The 16,924-nt window shown below is 44.3% G+C and overlaps 1 protein-coding gene across 1 annotated transcript in view; it reads left to right on the top strand.

Moving 5' to 3' along the window:
* DCTPP1 (dCTP pyrophosphatase 1) overlaps positions 1-13,108 on the top strand; it is a 37,773-nt gene extending 24,665 nt beyond the window's left edge. The window contains exon 4 of the mRNA XM_078652858.1: positions 11,197-13,108. Coding sequence (XP_078508984.1) covers positions 11,197-11,425 — 229 coding nt within the window. The 3' untranslated portion in view covers positions 11,426-13,108. The remainder of the gene's footprint in view (positions 1-11,196) is intronic.
* Positions 13,109-16,924: the final 3,816 nt, after the last annotated feature.

Genomic DNA, 16,924 nt, shown 5'->3' with positions numbered 1-16,924 from the left:
CCTTCGAAAGACATATTGCGAGCTGAAATAAAAGCCAAGAGACTTGATGTCGCCAGCTTAAGGTCAGACCTGGATGACATGGTAGATGGTACCCTGCCTTTAGAAAGAATGGAAATGTATGAGCAGGATGAAATACTGTATATGGCAAAGGACATCACTCGAAAGGCGAGAGCAGTCCATGAGAAGTTAGTCGAACTAGCAGGCAAATATATGGTGGATCTGTCAAGAACCAAAGCATTACAGGGTAACCACAGGCTACATTACACAGATCGAGACCTAGATGAGAGGAGAACGATTGGGCTGAAAACACACATAAGGGAACTGATCGCTGGAATAAGGACATGGAGGGCACTAGATAAGTGGGAAGAGAGGTGGTCCAAGAAAGGGACCGGCAGGAGAAGCACGCTTGGTATGACACCAGGACTGCAGGGAATAGAAGCATACCCTTTGCGGGAAGTCGCAAATGGGAACTATGTGCATGTCCCTTGGAGTAGGGGAGATTTAGCTGCTTTTACCACCTCCTTCCCCAAATTGCGGGAAAACCCTGTGGAGTGGTACAAGCAAGTCGAGAGGTTTGTAAAAATCTCAAAGGTCCTATGGATAGATCTGAACACGCTGTTTGACATTGTAGTACCAGGAGATCTGTGGACAGCATGCAAGGTTAGCGCTGAGTGGCCCACAACGGAGCCAGAGAGAGATGCTAAGACTAATGGGCCGTCCGAGATTGTGATGGCAAAATTCGAGAGAGTGATGACTTGGCTGAAAGAGAAAGTGCCAATGCAAGACATAGATTGGGTCAGAATAGACCGAACCAGACAGGAACCCAAAGAGACAGTCCACGAATATTACGAGAGATTGCTGAAGGCGTTTAAACAGTATAGCGGCTTGGATGTAATGGATCCAAAGGACATAGGGCAATTTGTGTCCAAGTTCGTCCTGGGACTGAGACCGGATATTAGTTTAATGATTCAGCAACACTCGATATGTTGGCAAAGTAAACCCCTAGATGAAATACTGAGATATGCCAGGTACTGCTGTGATGAGAGACTCCAAGGCTAAGAAACTAAAAGAAAAGTTGATGGTGGTACAGATGCAGGCAGCAGGAAAGGGGGGACAACAGCAACAGCAGCAAGGAACAGGTACAGGAGGAAAGAAGCAGTACAGTCAGAACAAGGGCAATGAGGAGAGTTCTACCTTTAGACCCAGAATAGACATAGCTGCCTTAAAGAAAACGACTAGGTGCCACCAGTGTAACGAGGTGGGGCATTGGAAACGCGAGTGTCCCTACAATGTAGAGATAGGAGAACAAGAGATAGAGGAGGAAGAGGTACAGAGCACACCTACAAGAGGGGTGACGCCATACCAAGGAAAGGTGCTCAAAGGGGGGGGGGCTCCTCCCCGAGCCCAGTTCCCGCAGCCTCCTCGAGTAGGGACTGTGGGTAAGACCTATAGACAAATGCCCCTGTTTGTGGAAGGTGAAGAGTGCTATTATGTGGACCCATTAACCGGACAGAGAGTGGAAAGAGAAGACTGCACCCTTGGGGCAGCCTTAGAGGTGGATCAGAGGGGACCCTATGTCGAAGCAGAAGTAGCAGGGTGCCCTACGACATTTCTGGTGGACACAGGAGCCACTAGGTCCACGATCAGATCAGCTGCAGTTCCAGACCTGCCCATGTCTGGAGAGACCATACAAGTGGTAGGGGTCGCAAATAGGAGAATAACCAGCCAGTTGACAGAACCAGTACAGGTGAAAATAGGGAAGTACAGCGATGAGCACCAATTTGTGGTTTGCGATTCAAGCCCTGTGTGTCTGCTAGGGAGAGACCTGTTGTGTAAATTGAATTGTACTATATATTGTACACCTCAGGGAGTGGAGGTATTGACCAATGATGATGACGCAGATTTCAAGGTTGCAAACTCAAGAATATGCGTGGAGCTGTACCCTACTTTGACAGTAGATGAGCTCCCCTGGGACTTGAGGGAGACAGTGGCACCAGAAGTATGGGATTTCACTGGGGAAGAGATAGGTTTGGTCAAAGGGGTGGACCCAGTGAAAATTGTAGTGAAACCGCATGCTGAGTTCCCAAGAACACCCCAATATAAATTGACTCCAGAAACGATTGCAGGCATAAAACCCGTGATCGAGTCCATGATTAAACAGGGAATACTGAAAGAAATCGTGGGTAGTCCATGCAACTCCCCGATTATGGGTCTGCAGAAACCAAATGGGAAATTTCGGATAGTGCAGGACCTTCGAAAGATTAATAACATAGTCGTTTCGTGTTGTCCAGTGGTACCGAATCCATCAGTGATACTGTTTCAGATTCCATTCCAAGCAGAGTGGTTCACAGTGATCGATCTTTGTCAGGCTTTCTTTTCGATCCCTCTGGACGAAGAAAGCCATTTTCTTTTCGCATTTAAGCTGGAAAATCGCGTCCTAACATGGTGTCGTATCCCTCAAGGGTATACAGAGAGTCCATCGATCTTTAACCAGCTTTTGAAGAAAAATCTTGAAAGTCTAGTGCTGCCCCAGAAGTCAGTTCTGGTCCAGTACATAGACGACCTCCTCGTGGCGTCAAACAGAAGAAGCTTGCAGGGAGGACTCCATTGCTTTGTTAAATCACCTAGCTGCCAATGGGCACAAGGTGTCCCCGGGAAAATTGCAGTACTGCCTGACAGAAGTGCAGTACTTAGGACACAGAATCGAGAAAGGCAAACGAAAGGTGTCACCAGACAGGATAGAGGCGATCATGAAAATGAATGCGCCTAAGACACAGAGAGAGGTCAGGATGTTTCTAGGGATGGTGGGTTATTGCCGACAGTGGATCGCGAACTTTTCACTGAAAGCAAAACCCTTGCAAAAACTGACGCACAAGGAGGTGAGCGATCCGGTACCATGGGACAAAGACTGTTTGATGGCATTCTTACAGCTGCGAGAGGACCTGTGTCGTGCTCCGGCATTGGGAATGCCTGATTACAATAAACAATTTTTTCTTTACTGTTGTGAGAGGGAAGGTTGTGCGTTGTCTGTGTTGGTCCAAATCCATGGGAATGCCCGTAGACCAGTTGCTTATTTCTCGGCTACTTTAGACCCAGTAGCCGCAGCGTTGCCCGGATGTCTCAAATCCGTTGCTGCAACGGGTGTCAGCATTGAGAGATGTGAAAATATCGTCATGGGGCACCCGTTAGAGGTGTGCGTGCCCCATTCTGTTGAACTGTTGATGACCAGGACCAAAACACAGCATCTGACCAACAGCAGGCTCACGCGATATGAGCAAGTTATTCTTGCTGCAGAGAATGTGACCCTCAAGAGATGCTCTGTTTTGAACCCTGCCACATTGATGCCACTTCCAAATGATATCGATGATGATGATGAATGTACAGACCATGACTGTCTCGATGTGACTGAACTATGCACCAAACCCAGACCCGACATCGTAGATGAGCCACTGACCGACCCAGACGAAATTTTCTTTGTCGATGGCTCATGTGTAAGAGACGAAGTTGGGCAGTTGAGAGCGGCTTACGCTGTTTGTACAATTGCTGGAGTTGTGGAAGCTGGGTGCCTGGAAGGAGTACACTCCGCTCAGGTAGCCGAGATTATTGCCCTGACACGTGCTTGCTTGGCAAGCAATGGAATTCGAGTCACCATATACACCGACAGCCAATATGGTTATGGGGTAGTTCATGATTACGGGCAGTTATGGTCTCAAAGAGGATTCATGACCTCTTCAGGCTCTCCCATTCGCAATGGAGAGTTTGTGCGCCTGTTGTTAGAGGCGTTGCAATGCCCAGCAGGTATCGCAGTTGTAAAGTGCACCGCACATACCAGAAATGAGGACTTTGTTTCAAAAGGCAATAGATATGCAGATGAAGTTGCGCGGTATTGCGCGGAACAAGGGTACTCTTTCACAGAGGTGGAAGTGGGCGGAATAAATGTAAGAACTGAATTAGCCATGATATTGGAAACTGTTGATACTTGGGATGAACTGTCAAACATGCAAGAAAATGCTCCTGATTCTGAAAAGGAAACATGGGAAAAGGCAGGATGTGTAATGGGTGAGTCCCATTTTTGGGTCTCAGCAGACGGCAGAGCAGTGTTGCCCAATGAGATGGTGAGTCCAATGGCCAGACTCATACATGGTCCCGTACACTTAGGGAGAGATGCTATGCTGAGAGTGTTTAGACAGACTTGGTACAATCCTAAGTTTAGAATAGCAGCAGAAGCAGTGTGCCAGCGTTGTGTGACCTGTCAGCAGCTGAACGTAGGAAAAAGAACACCAGTTACACTGAGTCACATAGGAAGGTCTGGAGGTCCATTCAACAGAATGCAGATAGATTTCATTGAAATGCCAAGATGCAACCGCCTCCGCTATGTCCTGGTGGTTGTTTGTGTGTTCTCCAGATGGGTTGAGGCATACCCTACACGTAGGTGCGACACCCTCACAGTGGCCAAGATACTGCTTAGAGAACTCATTCCTCGCTTCGGGGTGCCGGCCTTTTTGGAATCAGATAGGGGAACGCATTTTAACAGCGAGCTTGTGAAGATGATTTGTGTAGCACTAAACATAGATCAAAAGTTGCATTGCAGTTACCGACCAGAAGCTTCAGGGATTGTGGAGCAGATCAATGGCACAATCAAGGCCAGGATAGCGAAAGTGTGCTCCTCAACGACCCTGAGTTGGCCTGACGCTCTGCCATTGGTCCTCATGAGTCTTCGTAGTACCCCAGACAGAAGAACAGGGTTGTCACCACATGAGGTGTTAATGGGGAGAGCGATGAGGCTGCCATCTGTCCCAACTGCTGCACTGTTAAATATCACAGATGATATGATCCTGGACTATTGTAAGGGGCTGTCTGACGCCATTCGTTCTGTGTCCCTTCAGGTGCAGGCTGCCGAGGTTCCATCGTGCCAGGGCCCGTGCCATGACCTGTATCCTGGGGACTGGGTCCTGGTGAAAAAACACGTGAGAAGAAGCTGTCTGGATGTTCGTTGGCGTGGGCCCTTCCAGATCATCCTGATCACGAACACAGCTGTGAAGGTGGGAGGCCTGCCCAATTGGATCCACGCGTCACATACGCGAAGGGTTCCAGCACCTCTGGAAGAAACAGCTCCTCTCTCGGATAGACGTCCAGCAGAGGACCGAGAAGCCATAGAGGGGGCTAGCCAAGCTGTAGAGGTGCCAGCGGAAGCAGGGGAAGAGTCTGACCAAGCTGAGGACGGTCAGTACAACAGCGAAACAGAAGACGCTACAGAAGGAGAAAGTAGCTGGGAGTACGAGTCAGACCCTGACAGGTCTGAGAGAGAGCGAGAACAGACAAGAAGGAGAAGGAGTAGAAGGGCACGTGGAGAAGCTAATTGGCCGCAAAGAAGGAGCTCTAGCCTGAGGTCAACTCCAGAAGCAACCCTTCCTCCGATATCAGAAGACTCAGATCCGGAAGAAGGTGCTCAGGGCGCTGAAGCACCAGACCGAAGAAGGTCAAGAAGAGTGCGTGTGCCTAACAGAAGATACTCCACACCTGAGTGGACATATCTGGCGACAAATGTCTGTGAAACCGGAGACAGGGAGGATCCGAGCGGTGGTGGTGTCCAGTTCTGAGCCCATTATCACCGTGGAAATACGACTGTTGGTACCCGGTGTCGAACAAGAAGGGTCACTAACATTCATGCTCCCCAGACCTCCCCGCCTCAGCAAGTTAAAACACATGTTTCTTTCAGAATTGCAATTCCCCGACTTTGGTACAACGATAACAGCACATGAAGAGCACAATCTTCGTTTGGAAATATTGAACTATGCTATTGAAGCGGCAACAACAAACCTGATAGTAGACTGTTAAGGACTTTGTAAATAAAGCAAGCAGAAAAAGAAGATTACCTAGCGCCCAGGAAGCAGAGAATTTTAGGGAACTTCCCTTGAGTTGATGGAGAAGGGCTAGGGTTGTCTTTTTGAACTGTTAAAGGACTTTTGCGAAGAAGGTTGTCAGCCTCCAGTTGTGTGGATTCTAAAGACAAAAGGATTAAAAAGAGACTGTAAAGGAACGAGAGGAAAAGAACTTTTTGCTAAGATAAGAGAGAGCCATATTGTCTGACGAAATGGAGGCCGGCACCCCGAACCGCAGAGCTAAATGTATAATAGGTACACTAATAGTAGGAGTGATAATGTTAATAGCTTTAGTGGTAACAATTTCTTATGTAAAGGGACATGAGGAAGAGGCAAAGGTAACTGATGTGAAATCTGTAGAAACGCTTACACCTACTGTTGCTGGTGAAAAAGGGGAAAACACTCAAGAGAAAGCGTTATTAGCTGCAGAAGCCCGCAGGTTACACGTAGATGAGTCCCAAGGAGACTTTAGGTCTAATGCTTATGCTAAACTCTTATATGAATACGTGGATGCCATGGAGGTTAAGGATTGCTACGTCTGCATGCAGTTGCCGGCGTCTGTAGATGAGGGAATTCGATATCACCACCTCCCTCTGACATATGGCATTACATGTAGCTTATTGCTTAGTATATTTTATGAGAGAGATAGTTTTGAATACTATTTCTCCAATTATGATTCAGTGTTGCCAGAAGTCCCAAATTATAAGCAGATGAACAAATGGGATTACTGGAAGAGTGAAGACAGATTGGCCAAGTTCTTCATTCCTTGGATTACCTTAGATACTTCACATGCCCGTAGAAATAACCTGACATGCAAGGTGTCAGAAGTCGAGAAGAAGTTCATAGGGCAGGTGGATGATCGTTACAGGAGACAAAAGATTTTGAAAAAATCAGGACAATGGAAAACAGATTGGACCGAGGAAGAGAAGGCACACAAGAGAGAGGGTAGTAGTGGTCCAATAGCTTTAGATAAAACGCAGAGAGGAAAGCTATGTCTTCACCGAGCCAAAACGTATTATGAAAATGTATACGTTGGAGAAGTCGACTGTGAACATGCTTTCAATATAGAGTACTATACTAAAGATTTTCTGAAGGGAATGCAAGTGATTCCAAATGTGTATTTTGTATGTGGAAGAAATGCCTACGTGAGACTACCTGACAACTGGTATGGATCATGTTACTTAGCAATTGTCTTCCCCAAAATATATCATGCACAAGACTTAGTGATCATTGAGGGCAAGACATCATCGAGGGGAAAGAGGGATGTAGGCGATGCAGAAATGGTTGGAGATGTCTTAGGAGCTATGTTCCCTCTTTTAGGTCTAATCCTTAATGATGTTAAAATTAGACGGCTGGCAACAGTCGTCGACAGGTTGTCTGCCAGTACTGCTCAGTCCTTAATGCTGGTAGAAGGAGAGATGCAATCGATAAGGGCTATGGTTCTTCAGAACCGTCTTGCATTAGATGTCCTATTAGCAAAAGAGGGCGGAGTCTGTAAGGCTTTGAAGGTTCAGGAATGTTGCACTTACATTCCAGACAATTCAAAACCCCTTGAGAAGGTTATTAGGAACATAACTAATATTCACAAGGAGATCGAAGACTTGAGTAGAGAAAATGTCTGGGAAAAGGTGGGCCACGGAATGAGTGCAGTTGGTGGGTGGTTTTCCACCTTAGGCAAAAGCTTTGTGTGGTATATTCTAAAACCTGTCATCATAATATTGATCTGTGGGATCATATTGTGGGGATTGGTGAGGGTATTCAAATGGTACAGAGCAAGAAGGTCGGAAAGGGCCCAAAGAGAGCAGCTGCAGAGATTGGCTGCCATACAAGATAATCAGTACAGGAGTCTGAGGGCTCTGGAAGCGCAGAGACAAGTTATGATACCAATAACTGCAGTTTAAATGTTAGTGATGACCCCGAGAGGTCATCAAAGGGGGGAACTGAGAGAGCGCAAACTGACCTAAATGTATGAGTGCATCACACTTACCTGTAGTAAGCACAAATCATGAGGAGAAATGCCATGAGTGCTAATAGTACCTGCAATTATATTCTAAATGTATAGCTAATATAGAGATTTAAGTAGAAGTGGAACTAATACAGAAATGTGTGACACTATATGATTTTATTAGATGTGATTATTTCGGAATCCATGTCGTGTAACTGTTAAAATGTACGATGGTAGGTGGTTAAACGCAGAATGTGGTAGGCCTCAGGGCCAGAGCTGGAGCTAAAAGGGAAGGTGTTTCTTTACACGACACAGATTGTATTAATGTTTTGGTCATTGCATTAATGGGCCAGGATTTATAAAAATGTTTACTGAATAATAGAATAAGAGTATTAACATGCTTTAATTAAGGAAGAAGTTGAATGCTATAATCATTATGAGAAATATTGTAGGCCTGAAATGCTTTAACGTTGATTTACACGTACATGTCTGGGCTGAGAAATGTTGCAAGCCTTTCTTTTTGGAAGTCTATGAGAGTTGGGTTCTTGGCGGCAGATATCTGTCTGCAAAGGAAAAAGGGGGGATCCAATTATAAATGAATGAATAGAGGTCTGTTCAGTAGACGGCCCAGACATGGAGGAGGGTTCCGGAATGTTTGAGGGGTATCAGCGGGCCGGAGAAGAGTCTGAGAAGCAAGGTCAACTCTAACGTACGAGGCCCAATACAAGGCATCATGGAAAAAGCCAGAAGCTACACCACGTGAGGGGCGTCTCGCAAGGGGCGTCTCAAATGTTGTTGACTGTTTTGTATTAGGGACAGCACCCCTGGGTGGAGTTAGAGCAGATACCTGAGGACCCTTTAGAGAGCGGTTGGGTAGGCAGAGAGGGGTCATGACTGGAGAACTATAGGTTTTCACCAAGAGACTTAGAGTGAGTGACTTCCCTTGGGGGTCATTCACTGCTGACACCTTTGTTAGGTTGGGGCTTGGTTAAGTAGGGATACCATCTAGAGCAGGGTAGGGACAGCCTAACCTGTGCGTTTTCCTCCAACTTAAATGAAGGAGAGATATGCGTCAATGCTGATAGCTTTATTATTCTTAGAACTTGTGTTAGTGATTTCTGTTGCTCGTCTGAGGGCTTTCCGAGAGCACATGTATGTAATTGGACCTGTGTATCTCGTGAATCTCATTCTGAGATGCCTGTATTTGCAGCTTATCATATCCTTACAATAAACTTTTGAAAGCTAGAAGTTGTTTGTGATCATTGGGAGTAGAGTCCTTTATTGGGTGAACTAACTTGGAAATGGATGTACTTTGTACCTTAAAGACAGGCAACAAAGGTTCAGTCGACCAGATCGAGGTTTAGATCAATAGTGCTAAGGTATCGATCAAAATCTCGCCCTTCCAGGGTTATAAGTTAAAAGAATATTACAACTAATCCAAAATTCTTTGGGGGGAAAAAACGAACTGCTAAAGTATGTCTTGGAACTATCCAGACATCTTTATGCCCATCATGAAGTTCACTCCTTAATGTAATAAGAACAGTATTTCTTCCTACCTTAATCTATGTTTAGAGGCATTTCTAGGAGTCCATGACAGCTTGCTTCACCAGGTTCAAACCAAGCTATTTAGCTAAGTTCTCGATTACCCACACGAGACACGTTTGTCTGGATTTGTAACTCACCAAATAGTCTCTGGCACAGTTTACAACTGAACTAAGTAAGATGTTGTTTAAAACTGGAAAAACGATGATGAAACCCGCTTTCGAAGGGCTCCAGAAGTAATTAAACTGTTAAATCACGTCATTAAAACATCATGGTAGGGAATTATTGACCTAATGCTGAAGGATCTTGGCATCGAGCCACCGTGGAATTACAACCATCAAAGTAAAAAAAAAAAAAAATGTAGGCGTATGCTCATCTAAAATGCAACGAAAAAGATCTTAAACTTTTAGACTGACCTAATAGCTAGTCTCTGAAAGCTACGAAGAAAAAAAGCCCCAGCTGTGCCAAGCTTTTTCGAACTTGTGAGACATTAAGGTGAACTATATTCACTTAAGACTGTTTGACTTGGAAGAACATCTGTAAAAATTGAAGTATAGGAGGCTCAATGGCAAGCTGCAGACTCTGCAGTTACATGACTGAAACTCTAACCCATGTTATCATCATCGAACATAAATTTCCGAAGAGCAGCAATAGCTGCCTTTTTTTTTTTTTTTTTTTTGTAACACAAATGGCATTTTAGTTAGTAATTTAAGTAAAAACAAGATCTTGGATAAATCACTAAGCGTTGCAAAGGCTTGAACCAGTCTTACCTGGATTTCCAACTGTGATAAATATTCCATAATTTAATTTGGGTTTAATGGGCTGCATGTTGAAAGTTTCCACTGGAACTGTTCATATTGAATGGGGGTGTTGGGGGCAGTTGCCCAAATTATTTTTAATGCCACTAGTATTTATAGAAATGTGTGTTTTTTTTTGTAAACATTTAACTTTTTTTTTTTTGTATCAATGATTTTACTTACATTTGAGTAATTATTTCAGCCGTGGTTTCAGATTCTACTGAGTAAAGAGCAAGTTTGAAACTGCCGGTTTGTAAAACTTGAATTGCCGGGAACCATGCTCGAGGGAAACACAATCACCCTTGAAACTGACCATACATTTTACTGTCCGTTACTGGGATCCCAGTTGGACTGTGGGTGTTGCCTAATCCCTTGGCTTAACCTTTGAGGTGCATGCCTGTTTAAATTAATCATGGTCTTGACCGTTGTGTTTTTTTTAAACAGGTGGCCTTGTGCCCCATTGTACATTTTGAATGGTGTGTAAGGGTTTGTTGTGTGCCCAACTAAATCGAAGTGGTCATTGGGAATACATTAGTGCATTGAAGAGGAAAGAGATTCCTAAGGTAGTGTGGTGAGCCTGAAAACTTTGGGGCCTCAGGAACACTTATGGGCTGGATAACCTCATAGATTCTTGCCATGCGTACCTACAATTGAATGAAAACGTGCGAGTGATCTGCAGTGGGCCATTAAACCGGTCTCCTCACTGACACTTAACTGCAGATAAAGATGAGTTGTGTTCTTCATGTTGAACTGACGTGCTTGGAAATTCCCTCAATTTATTGTCATGGTTGTGTATAGTATTTCATTTTTGAAAGAAATAAAAGTTGCTTTTACAAAACTTAGTTTTTTCTATTCTTTCTCCCATCACGTATTTTCCACTTCTTTCCTTTTATCCACTATTTGGGCAGAGGGACGTTTGCTGCTGTAGCGTCATGCATAAATCTGCAATGGCCATCTCGGTACCTGGGAGTAACCAGTTTTGCTAATGCTTCACGGCCTGGCTAACTCGTTGTTTTTTCCTCTCTTGCAGCCAGTGGAGAGGGGAGGTTGCTGAAGGCCTCCCTGACTGGACAGAAAAGGAGAGGGAAGATCTCTCCCACGAGTTAAGTGATGTTCTCATCTACCTTGTGGAGCTTGCTGAGAAGTGCCATGTGGACTTGCCTAGGGCTGTTCTGATCAAGATGGCGCTTAATGCCCAAAAGTACCCAGCTGGCAAAGTAAATGGCTCGGCCAAGAAGTACACAGAGTACAAAGACTGAGTTCCCATACATTTGCGGGTGACGAGGCATGGATTGACTTCATTTGACAGAGTGAAAGAGGTGGCCAGCAGATACGGAAGGTTGCCAGACTGTTACCAACCTCTGATCTGGCAGTAGTACCAAGCTTCCATTCCTGCTGCTGCGTGTTTCTGTACTGTTTGGCAAGGACGTTTGAACTGTTTTAATCTGTACAGTTGCCTGATTGCCATGCGGCCCGGTTTCCATTTTCTGTCACTTTGGGATTCTGCCCTCCTGAGATCGATGTATCTTTAACAGCTGTAGACTGAGGAAATGGCGGCCGAAGCACTTGTACATATGTGACCTGTGAAACTCCACCTAAGCCCTCCAATATTGACTCCAACTACATGATCTCAGTTTTTGGGGCAACTGTTCGGCTGTTGATCTGTTATTTTAATAACTGTTTTTATAGGTATAATAATTTTATTCACTCCAGTTACTGGTGCAATAGTATTAGTTACTGGAATAAGTATTGTGGTCAGTTTTTAAGGGGGAAAAAAAAAGTTGACTGATATAGAATCTGGAAAATGTGATCACTCTACCTGTATAGTTATAGGTGGTGATCTGGAGTGATCAGGTAGACTTACTTGTTTTGCGTATCCCTAGAACTGCTACTGGATGGTGGTGGAGTAGGAGACTGCGTCTTTGCTTTAGGTAATGGCGTAGAAGTTTAATTTGTTGACCGTCTCTGACCCACACTTTGAGAAGTTGGATGGAGAGCCAGAGTTCACATGTCCAACTCTTACTTGAGGTGGTATATTGAACAGTACTCTTTATGCAGTACTAAACTAGGGGGTATTGGGGGTTCAGCTGCAGTTAAACAAATCAAAAACACACACCTTCAGTGCAGTTAACCAATTCTGTGTGCTAAAAAGGCTTTTCGGGTCTCTGGCCAGCCTGGTCTGTAACACAGTAAACAGAGAACATAAAACTGAAGGCTTTCTAGATGTTTGGATCTTACAAGACTGGCCCAGTGCATTGTAGAACTTCATGCCAGCTATTTCTCTTATGTGTTAGGAATGGTTTTGACCTATTAGTGAAAAGGGTTAGTTTGTATGGTTGACAAACTTCTGGAGAATTATTGTTAACTTTGCCATGTACATCGGGAGCAAGAATACTGTTATGTCGAAACACTTAATGGTGACCTTCAGACCACTAATGCTGGATCAAGGAATGCAACAGGCCCTTCTGGGCATTAGGTTGCTTGTCTTATCTGGGGCCAATTTACCCACATTTGTTTGAAGTGAACATTTTTGGAATAATGTGGACAAGTACCAACCTTTTCAAAAAAATGCATGGACATGCACTAAGTGAAAAATAACGCAATTTCCTGTTGGTGGTTGACCAATGCTTTTTCTAAGATTCCAAAAAATCAAATGTGTTGGGCAGTAGCCTATGTTTTCAAACGAAGTCATCCTTTCATATATGGTTTTTGTGGTCTTCCTTGTGTGGTAAGTTTCAACTTGGATGGAGTACAACTATCCTAAGCAGCGAAGCCATTTAAACCTGAACAGAACAACCAAGAGTTTGTTTAATTCTTATTGTAGCAGGTTTAGAACAGAAGACTTCAAAGCATTCTAACAAGTTTCTTCTTAGGTACTGCATGTCGAAAATAAAGGAAGCGTGTCACAATTCAAGTAATAAAAACTGCCATTTAATCAAAAATATGTATTATTGTTTCTTACTCTATGGGAAGCACATACTGCAAACCAAACTGACTTTCGTTGAGCATGAATGGCGGATTTCATGAAGGAAAAAAATAGGACCATGTAGCTACTAGTCACTTGTAGCATTATCAGTAGTCGAGCCTCCTCTCCGGAGTGCATAAAGTATGCCTCATGTCTAAAGGGTGACCTCCCTGAAAGGTGTGCTTGTTACCCATTTAAAACCAAATAAAACGCACCAATGTAACTTGAAATTAACTTCTACACTTTGAAGCAGTGTTTTTATAAACTCCCTTAAGTAACTGTAGAAGAGATAGCGGTACATGTTCAATTCAACCACTCCATCCACCGTCCTCGAATACCTTCGGCTCTAACTGTAAAGGGGGTCCTTAAGAGTAGGACGTGTCATCAGAGTACCGTAACTTTCCGGCTCCAAATGCTTCCACGTAGAGGGGCATGCTTATTTATGTATTGCCTCTGAAGGTTTAGTCCAGTCTCTGTTGTGGGTGCACATTTTACTCTAATATCCCAATAACTTACAAGACCGAACGCAGCCAACGCCAGACGCCGGCTCCCTATTTGGGCTCTTACTCTGGTGGTCCTTTGTGTTGTCTCCTGCGTGTGTGAAAGAATATAGCGCTGTTGCTTGAGCAGCTTCGTGAAGGAAGCTTACCATTTTGCTACTTTCGGTTAATGGAGGTGTGATACGTTTGGAGGTGGGTCACCCTTCTGCCGATTGTTCTTTATCGAGAGAACTTTCCTCCTGTCTGTGTTTCCTTTAGAAAGGCAGACCTGAAAGTGTGTTTAGCAACCCTACTCTAGAAAGCCCTATATCTCTGTTAATCCACTGTCCGATTGGAACAGGGCAGATGTACGAAGTTAAAAGGCCATTTTGGGTGCTATTGAGGTTATTTATATCAAAGTAGAAAGGCTGTTTTTTAAAACCCATGTGCCCAGTAATAATTCAACATCTGTAGTGACATAGACTGATGCCACGCCACTGCGTTTTTTTTTTTTTTTTTTGTACAATCTAACGTAACCGTCACCTTTTAGCTAAGAACCTGGAAACCTGCAGCTCTCGCTAGGCTGTTCAGAGCGTTCTCTCCCTGCTTGGTATTGAAGGAAGTAATTCCATTGCTGTGAATAACAAGAAAAAAACTAGGAGGTCTTTTGAATGAAGGAAAGAGACCACAATGAATTGACCAACACTTCTATCACAACTAACGGTGAGGGTCCATCAGTGATGAAAGAGTCCTATCAGCCCACCCATTTGGCGGAACCTCGTCATCTAGGACCTTGTCAGCAGGTGTTCATCTGGCCAAGCTCAGTTGTATTTGCTCGGTGCCAACAGTTCCCATGCTGAAAGAAGATGAGTCCTCACTGCGAGTGGTACTGATAGGGTGCAGTGCTCAAGAAAAAAGTGCATAGTTAAAATGGCGGTCAAGGTAGACAAAATTGTTTATTGGTATCTCCCTGGACGCCAGATTAAAACAGATGTGGCAACAGTGTGACAATATCACTGTCAAGGAAGCATCTATAAATAGGCCAACATGTTTTTGCCTTTCATGTATTGTTTTACAGGCATTCGTCAGGGCCAAGCTGTGAAATAGGCTACTGCAACATCTAGTAAATTCTCATTATGAAAAATTTAGAGAAAACAAAACAAGGTATAAAGCATGGTTGGGATGGTAAGTTTAGTCGTGTGGCCAAGTCAGCCACCCTACCGTCTCAGGTCAGGCAACCATGCAGAGTACAATCCTTTCCTGAAAAAAAATAATAAAGAAAGAAGGAACACACTGATATCGCATCCATTATACAATTGTGAATATCAACATGTTGTGAAGGTCAAAATTCTAGTGGTCTACTAACACTTCTAGTGACTGCTCTAACGAGAGCCAGACAATATCATGACTATAGGAGAGTAAAAAACCAGATAATCTGATAAATCATGTAATATTGGAAAAGGATAACAACTCACCCAACACTGTGTGCGAGTCAAGCCTCACCTCACCCGGCAACGGCTCGGATAGAGAGGCCCCGCTCTATGAAACATACAGAGAAAGACAATTTTGGCAATGATAAATGTCATGCTCAATGTATCTATTGTAGTGCAAACACACACAAAACTTGGTTTTAAATCTTACTGGCTTAAAGCCCCAACTAAAAAATGGCTGACTTGGCCACACGACTAAACTTACCATCCCAACCATGCTTTATAGCTTGTTTTGTTTTCTCTAAATTTTTCATAATGAGAATTTACTAGATGTTGCAGTAGCCTATTTCACAGCTTGGCCCTGACGAATGCCTGTAAAACAATACATGAAAGGCAGAAACATGTTGGCCTATTTATAGATGCTTCCTTGACAGTGATATTGTCACACTGTTGCCACATCTGTTTTAATCTGGCGTCCAGGGAGATACCAATAAACAATTTTGTCTACCTTGACCGCCATTTTAACTATGCACTTTTTTCTTGAGCACTGCACCCTATCAGTACCACTCGCAGTGAGGACTCATCTTCTTTCAGCATGGGAACTGTTGGCACCGAGCAAATACAACTGAGCTTGGCCAGATGAACACCTGTTGACAAGGTCCTAGATGACGAGGTTCCGCCAAATGGGTGGGCTGATAGGACTCTTTCATCACTGATGGACCCTCACCGTTAGTTGTGATAGAAGTGTTGGTCAATTCATTGTGGTCTCTTTCCTTCATTCAAAAGACCTCCTAGTTTTTTTCTTGTTATTCACGTTCTTAGTGGGGGTTTTGACTAGAGAGGTCGGTAAATATTGTCCCCTTGACCCTCAAAATACAGTTGTTTTTTCAATTCCATTGCTGTCCCATGGCCTTCTCTGGCAGGTCGATGGCCAGTGAGGACATTTTGCGGTCCTCGATATCATGGTCCCCGCATTGACGGCTTTGAGGCCTCTCTGGGCTCCGATTTGCACGGAGCAGGTGCTTTTGGAATGGTAGAGGGACTCCCTTTTCCAGCAGTGCTTCTCTTGAAAGAATTATTTATCATTGATTTGTGTCCGTATTGCAATGTTGGTTAAGACTGTTTGGGAAGGGTCACATGCAGCTTTTTTTTTTTCCATTTCATTTTTTTTTCTTTCTCTTTGGCAAAATTGGGTTTTGCCTGAAGGGGCAGTTACCTCCCTGAATCGAGCACCCCAAGTACCTGAAGCCCGCAAATGATTTGTTGGGAGGAATGCGCTCTCACCCCAGAATGAGTGATTTCACCCACATTTTTTTGCCTTTCTCTTGGGAATTGGGTTTGACTCCTTCCCTCCACAGTCTAGCTCAACCAAGGGAAAGTTTAAAAAAAAAGCTCACTACTATGAAGAGTGTGATTCGGTGCCCCCTCTTTGTCATCTATAAAGCGCTGAACTCCACTGGCCACAACCTTTCTCTTCCACTGGACAATGAGGAGGGCCGATTGAGCTGTTTACTCCCCCTCCCTGTTGGACTCCTCACCCCAAGGGACTGAATTGGGTGAAAATGGTTAGCTGTGTCAACCTTACTTCCTCTTCTTGGTTTGTCCCTCAACTGGAGCATGGACCCACTAATTGTGTCCTTCCACTACTTAATGTCCTTCCTCTCCTCTGAGGTGCTGCTTTTATGTTTTTTTTAAGCACTCTACAAGAGTGCATATTCCAGCTGCCTACCTTGTCTACATCTCTTCGCTGCCGCTCTCGCTTGTGTTCACTTCTGATGCCCTTGATTCCTCCCTTCCCTCTTCCATGAAGCCCTTTTGTGTTTGTCAGCTAGTGTTTCTTTCCACCCATGTGCTTTATTGTGATGAATTGTCCAGTGACCACAG

This window comes from Lissotriton helveticus, chromosome 7, assembly GCF_964261635.1.
Source record: "Lissotriton helveticus chromosome 7, aLisHel1.1, whole genome shotgun sequence".
NCBI lineage: Eukaryota > Metazoa > Chordata > Amphibia > Caudata > Salamandridae > Lissotriton > Lissotriton helveticus.
The sequence above is the reverse complement of the archived record's forward strand: the minus strand, read 5'-3'. Positions and strand labels throughout refer to the sequence as shown.